Source organism: Dama dama, chromosome 8, assembly GCF_033118175.1.
Source record: "Dama dama isolate Ldn47 chromosome 8, ASM3311817v1, whole genome shotgun sequence".
Taxonomy (NCBI): Eukaryota; Metazoa; Chordata; class Mammalia; order Artiodactyla; family Cervidae; genus Dama; species Dama dama.
The window spans coordinates 41,541,276-41,548,705 of record NC_083688.1 but is presented as its reverse complement, the minus strand read 5'-3'; the positions used below and the strand labels follow the sequence as shown (position 1 = coordinate 41,548,705).

Sequence of the window (7,430 nt, the reverse complement as noted above, 5' to 3'; positions counted from 1 at the left end):
CCATAGGGTCACAATGAGTCAGTCAAGACTTGATGACTGAACAGTAACAAAAAGAAACTATACCACAACTTTAGAAAAGATTTTCATGCTTAATAAAACTGATAGCACTACCTTAACGCCACCTGGTAGGCAGTGGAACAAATCTCTTTTTTAGGAAAAACATGATGTAGTCCTGAGGAACTTGTTGGATGAGCTGGATTGTGAAGAAAAGTGTGGGGGAGACGAGGGATTGAGCGTTGGAAGAACAGAGTTCCTCTTAGCATAACTAACTCCATGGTCATCTCATTTCCTTAATCTTCCTGGGTACCATTCTTTGTGATAAATTGGGAAGAATAATACTTTCCTTAAAGGGTAACTGTTGCGTTCAAAGGAGCTCATTTATGTGTCAGCTAAAAATGGTACAGATGTTATCTGTCGATTTCCCCCGCCCCAGATATGCCAATTTCAATTGGTGATGGAAACACACCTACCAAATCATGAGCTTAAAGGTGTTGAAAATTATTTATCTGTAGTCATTAGTTCAACCGGAAGCGCATTTCAGAAGGATAAATGTGAACATCCACCATCATATCTGGGTCTGGGACGTGGCCTTTTGAGGGCATATTGAGTGTTTTCCCTAAAAGGAAGATTCCACTGCTACGTTTTCTTCAAGAATCCCTTCACTTTTTCCATCAAAGAGCTTTAGAGGGCAGATGCGATGCTGTGCTCAGGACTAAATTCTTGACAGGTCCTTTGGCCAGCCGGGCAGCTCAGTTATCTGCGAACCTCCACGCCTGGAGGTGTTTTCAGTGGGCGGGGCCAGAAGCACCTGCTCCCGGGCTCTCCTCGAATCTGGCTCCAATCCCTCGGCTTTAAGGTGGTAGCTCTGCAGCCTCTCAGCTATTCCCCGGAGTGTGCTTTATGAGATCCGGTTTCAATCCCCCGGTGGGGAGCTCTGAGGTCCCGTTACAATTCCCTAGAGCTCAGTGCGTGTGCGGGAGGGATAGAGCCAGGGAGAGACCGAGGGAGGGGGAGCAGTCTCCGGGCTCCGGTTACCGCCCCGCACGGCCCCCGCCCCGCGCCGCCGAGTGCACGGCGGGCCCGGGGAGCGCCGCGGCCCCTTTAAGAGCCGGGCCCAGGCCGGCCCGGGGGCCGCGGGAGCCCAGAGCGCAGCGCGCGGCGGAGGAGTTGGGATCCGGCGCAAAAGTTTCCTCCCAACTCTGGCCCCGCGCGCCGCCGCCGCCGCCGCCCACTCCAGCCCGGGGCTTGGGGCCGGCCCCGCCGCCGCCAGGGCCAGGGCCAGGGCCAGGCCGGCAGTTTCGTTTTGGCGGGCGGGGAGCAGCCGCCTGGGCCGGGCCCGAGCCGGAGCCGGAGCCGGAGCCGGAGCGGGAGCGGGAGCGGGAGGAGCAGCCCGGCCCCCCCGGCTTCCCCGGCCCCCCGCCACCTGGGCTACCTCCCTCTCGGCTGCCGCCTGCTCTCAGATCGATTCCCGCCCGCCGGCTGCCGCCTGCCCTGGGCGGAGGGGCGCTGCTGCGAGCCCCTGATCCGGAAGGGGGGCCGGGGAGAGGCGCCCCGGGGTCTCCGCCGGCGACCGGCGTCCCCTGAGAGTGGGGCCGCGCCCGCCGGCCCAGACACCTGTTCGGCCGGGCCCGGCGTGCTCGCCGGGGGCCAGGATGAAAGTGACCGTGTGTTTCGGCAGGACCGGAATCGTGGTGCCCTGCAAGGAGGGCCAGCTGCGCGTCCGGGAGCTCACACAGCAGGCGCTGCAGCGGTACCTGAAGACCCGCGAGAAGGTGGGCGCGGCGCGGGGGGCGCGCGGGCGGGGCGGAGGGGGGGCGCGGCTGCGGGCTGGCTGCCCGGGAGCGCTCCGCCGCCACCGCACCTGCCAGGTGCCCCGAGGACAGGGTGGCGACGCTCTGGGGACCAAGGGGACGCTCTGAGCACCAAGGGGACCTGATTTGTCATGACCTGTGGCCGCAACTTTTGTATGTTGCTAATATGCGGGATCTGGGCGTTTGTGGGCCTTGCTTGTTCCAGGGCGGTGGTTGCAACCGCAACACCGAATCCCGGTTAGAAAGGCAACATCTAGTGCCCCGGTCCAAGCTCACGGCCTCAAAATCTGCTTTTCAACAAGCTCCCAGATGGTTGCAATGGCCAGCGAAGTTTGACAAGCACTGCTTTAGAAGTTCTTGGAGCGAATAGACCTCAGGGGAGCACTTGAAGGTGTTGCTCACCTCAGATGTGATTTTTGACCAGCTAAGGCCCGCCCTACTTCTAATCCTGGGTTAGAAAGTTGATTGGTGTAGCACATATTCGAAGTTACAACTAATGGGGCCCTTGGAATTTCAGCCTCTGGAGGTGGCCTCTCTCAATGACTCCAGCAGGAGGTCAGGTGAAAGGATGCTGTGTGCTGACACCAACCAGTCTACACTTTGCTATTTTTACTTTAACAGTTCACTTTCTATCAGCATTTACTAAGTGTGTGGGCTGTGTCAGGTCCGGGGTGACTGTCGAAATGATGACAAAGACTGTTCCCAGCTCTGTCCCTGAAGCCAGGAACAAGTGAAATCTAAGTAAGGTTCCAGAAGTGTTTCTAAGTGTGTAAGGCATACTTAAATATTCAGAAGCCTTAGCTAGACTCTGGAACTCATATGGAGTTTTGGGTAACATGCTGAGCCTGTTTCTTCTTTAAAGAAAAAAGTTTCAATGAAAACTTTAAATGAAGGCCTCCAGGGGCATCTTTTTTTTTTTTTTTGGAATCTGCCAAAGGGATATCTTGTTTGCCCCGAATCTTCCTCAAATAGGACAAATCATAAACTCTTAATTTAGAGGCCAGTGGTTCTCTTAATGTTTGTCCTCATGCTGTGAGAACTGTAGAAATAGTATGTTGGCCAATTTCATGATGGAAATATGTAGTTTCTTTTAATGTCATCTCGGTTATCCAAGGCATGAAAGCAATTTTTTTTTCTAAATATATATAGCTGAGGCATTTTAAATCTCTGCATCTCTGTGCCTCCACTTGGAATTATTATACAGGAAAAAATTTCACTCTGGATAAATGCATGTGTATATTTCCTTGAACAGTCAAGAGCTAAAGATGAGCGTAGAGAATGGTCTGTTAGTATATTAAATATAATCTCTAAAGCTGGACTTTTTACTAATGGAATTGAGGCAGAAAGGGAAAGTAATCAAAGTAGCCTATATAACTATATAAGTATCTACCCAATGGTTTTCTTCCTTCGTTACAATAGTGCATGCTGTTTATATTGTGTAATTCAGTTAAAAATGAAAAGTGACACAGTAACCAGTTGTCTTTAAAATCCTTTTTCCCTAACTTGTGAAAGTAGTCTAAGGTTAAACCTAACCATGCTATTCTAGACAAATTATTAAAGCAGATTTCACTGAAAGATTGCTTTATTGAGATGATAAACTTATTTTTCTTTTTTTAAACATTGTGAAAAATAATTTAACTCTAAAACCTTGAATATTTAGAAATTCGATACATGGAGCTGTCCAAGTAATAGAAGTAAGCTATAAGCTTATAAATAGCACACAGGGAATTAACTTTAGGATATTTAATGCATTATAATTTGATCTTAAAAGGTGTTAAAAAATATCAATATTCTGGACTGAAAGCATAATTTATAATATCGCAGATCCCATAATGTAATTATATTGATCAGTTTACCATTATTACCAGACATTACATTTTTCTGTGTTTACATTTATATATTAGTGAATGTGACATTTAAAGGTCACCTGCAACTAATAAATTCTCCCTCCCTTCTTTGGCTTTTAAAATCTCAATTTAATAACTGGCGAGTGATATTTTTCTCCTCCCAAAATACTCCTCTCTCATAGTTTCGTTTTAAATAACATTGTAATCATAACAAGGCTTTAACTAATATTAAATGATATTCCTAGTGGAACTAAAATGTCACGAAATACTCTGATAAAGTCCATGCCTTGATCCATTGAATTTAGAAAATGATGGGGAGAGACCAGAAATATCAAAACTCAATTTCAGAAACAACTTGGCATAAATTTAATTTCTTTAAATTAGTGAAAGTTTAAATGGTTTGTTTCTCTGGATGCAAGATTTTAAGCCCTCGTGTGTTACTCACTCGGTCGTGTCTGACTCTTTGCAACCTGTAGCCTGCAAGGCTTTTCTGTCCATGGCGTTTTCCTTGGAAGAATATTGAAGTGGGTTGCCATTTCTTCCTCCAGAGGCTCTTCCCTGACTCAGGGATCAAACCTGGATCTCCTGCATTGGCAGGTGGATTCTTTACTGTCTGAACTACCAGGGAAGCACAGACTTAATGAGGGCCGCAGAAGCTGCAAGCCGATGAAGATGGGCTTACTCAGTAGTAATAACAACCACCAAGAGGAATTGTACTTACTTGGTGCAGGCACTGTTCTAGGTGCCTTACGTATTGTCAAATGACTAATTCCGTGAACGAGGTACTAATATCCCCATTTTACAGATGGGGGAAGAGCACAGAAATATGACTAGTATGTGATAGAATTGAGATTTGAACCCAGGAACTGTATTTCCAGGTCCTTACTCTCAGTCATTAATATGGAGCCTAGTAAGTCATTTTGCAGTGGAACTTACCCGTCTTCTTTATTTTTTTAGTTTGTTTTTAAAAAAATTCCATCTATAAACTGCTACAATAACATATCAACCCAATGATAGCAATAGCTATTGTGTTTCTCGCAGAGGGAGGCTTGCATATGTGCTTAGTCGTGTCCAACTCTTGGCGACCCCATAGACTATAGCCTGCCAGGCTCCTCTGTCCATGGGTTTTCCCAGGCCAGAATACTTGAGTGAGTTGCCATTTCCTTCTCTTCCTGACGCAGGGATCAAACCTGGTGTCTTGTGTCTCCTTCATCGTCAGTCAGCAAATTCTTTACCACTGAGCCACCCGGGAAGCCTTCAATGTGTTGAGGCAGCCTCACACTCATCTCGATTCTATCTTGTAACAGCATAGGTCTGTATGTTACCGGGAGAAGTCTGATTTCTGTGAAAAATATTGCAGGATTTGCAAATCAAGTCTGAAGACTCTTCTTCAGTCTAATTACAAATTGAAAAGTTGGGCATGATCTCTGAGATATCTGGGTAGAGAGGTAAGGAGGTAAAGAAACATGTTACGTGGGAACATGAATGTACATGAAGCCTGTTTCTTCTGGGGCCCTGAATAATTTAGATGGGAGAAAGGCAGATTTCAAGATTGAGGAGAGAGTTGGGGTTTCTACAGTTTGAAGGGTACATGAAGCCCAAAGAGGACAGTCTGGGTTTTGTGAGCAGGAGCAGAGAACTGGCCACCTCCAGCTGAGAAGAAACAAAGGGAGCTGGCATTTGTGGAATGTGGGAAGCCAGCTGAATCAGCATCAGATAAGGCCAGAAGTAGGTAAGATACTTAGGAAGCTGAGGGAGCTTTGGGGAAGGTTTTCATTATGTTCTGACTTCTCTCAGACTCTGAGGTTCCTGTGGCCTCCCTGATCCCTGTCCTTTGATAACCTCTACTAGGGAGGTGAATTGACCAAGGGGCAAGAATTAAGGGATTGCTTGTCTTTGGATCCTGGTAGTTCATCATCGTCTGAGGCTCTAAATCCAGTTCAGTAAAGTTTTTAGTGGAGAGGGGATTGTCTTCAGTAGTTAAGGCGGGGATCATTGAGTAATTAGTTAATTAATCATCAAAATTACGTGTCACAGGTAAATGGCTAATTGAACCATATCCTGCAGGGCTCTCAACTTTGGATGATCATTAGTTACCTCTAATTTTAACATTTTAAATAATACATGTTTCAGTCCTTTTCTTCCATGGATTTGGAGTGGAACCTGGGTGTAAGTGTTAAAAAAAGATACTTCAGATGATACAAATGCCCAGTTAGGATTGAGAACCACTAATCTATTACTACTAATCTTTTGGTATCACTGAACTAATTTGATTTTTAAACTCATTTGACAGCAGATAATATGTCTTAGACACCTACAGACCAACTTGTTATTAGCAACTGTCTTTCTACTCCTACCCTGAGTGAATTCTCAGAGCAGGTGTTCAAATAACTTATTAAATTGAACATTGATTTTATATATAAGTAAATAAGAGGAAGTACTTGTTTACTAACAAAAGCATAAATAAAAGTGTATAGTGTGTGCATGTGTGTGAATTCAGGAGTTGAATAGTATGAACACTGAGTTTATGGGGTAGTGGGTATGATTGAATTTTTAGGAAGATTTGCAGATCTGTGTGTATGAGGATAGTGGTTTTTTGTTTGTTTGTTTTTTAAAGAAGCATCTGATTGACTTTCAAAATGTATCTCTTCTGTATTCAGATATTTGGAATAATTTGTTGGTTTTACAAGTTGAGATCAGCTTCCCAGATTGGAGTTAGTTAAGAGCAATGGACTCTCCTGATTGACTGTGAGATCAGTTTTAGAATTTGCACAATGACCAGAGTCGGGTGTGATATTATGTGGGACTAGCCTGGAAGAAAAAATTAGAACTCTTGAATTCCTGAATTTTTCAGCTTTTGATGTCTTGTTTCCAGATGATAAGTTTCCTTTATGCATAAGCTAGGACTGCACTGAATTCCCAAAATGCTTTCAGTTTATTGGGCAGTGACTGACTTGAGTGCTTTATTTCCTATTCAGTTCTCTCCTCTCCCAATGTGTGAACTAGATGCTCTTTCCAGCATGTAGACAGGACTGACTCACCATCAGCGAGGCAAATGCTTCTAACTTGGTTTTGGTTCTGTTACTTGACTTGCATTGAGCAACCTCTAAGTTTGCAAACACAGGGCTCGTGGGGTCTGCTATGACCCACAGAAGTGTTTTTTAACTTCTGCTCAGTGTTGTATTTTGACTTTTGCCATGTTTAAATAATATTGAGATTTCATGCAAAACTCCAGATTTCTGTCTTTCAGGGAAAAAAGAATCGGAAGCTCTGAGACTACTGGGCTTTACTTTTCCACATGGCAGCCTTCAGTTGGAGCTGAGGTTAGACACCTCTTTAGAAGGAATCATTATCCTCTAGTCCCCATTATTACCACTCCAATAGATGAGTGTAAGTTGTTGTTTTCCAGTGAAAGTGCTCTTAACAAGATTATCAAGATATAACAGCTAAAAGCCATGGTTACTTTTCAGTCCTTGTTTTTTATGATATCCCACCTTTTAAAACTGTCTCTACCCAAAATTTCTAAACATGTCTCTGTCTTCTGTGTCTTTGCAGGTACATAATACCGTTTCCCTTGTGTGCTGGTGCCTTGGGGTTCTTTCCTTTATTTCAGTTGGATCTCATCCATTCCATGGCTTCAGCTTCCCTCAGACACACACCTCTAGCATTGAACTTGCTATCGACCTCAATATCCAGCAGCTTCTGGACTTCACCAACTTGATGTCCCATATTTAGTTCAAGCCCAGCTTGTCCGTCTGCATGTCCTCATCCT

General features: G+C 45.1%; 2 protein-coding genes across 4 annotated transcripts in view; both read left to right on the top strand.

The window, feature by feature from the left end:
* Positions 1-900: 900 nt before the first annotated feature.
* LOC133060513 (proline-rich protein 2-like) lies at positions 901-1,584 on the top strand. Its single transcript, XM_061147979.1, has one exon. It carries the CDS (start codon positions 901-903, stop codon positions 1,582-1,584), a length of 684 nt encoding a protein of 227 aa, XP_061003962.1.
* PARD3B (par-3 family cell polarity regulator beta) overlaps positions 1,446-7,430 on the top strand; it is a 1,129,489-nt gene continuing 1,123,504 nt past the window's right edge. For 2 of the 3 annotated variants that reach the window (XM_061148946.1, XM_061148947.1), the window contains exon 1: positions 1,446-1,772. In XM_061148946.1, the coding sequence (XP_061004929.1) occupies positions 1,653-1,772 (120 nt within the window). In that variant the 5' untranslated portion in view covers positions 1,446-1,652. The remainder of the gene's footprint in view (positions 1,773-7,430) is intronic. The other variant, XM_061148945.1, reaches the window with a different exon arrangement.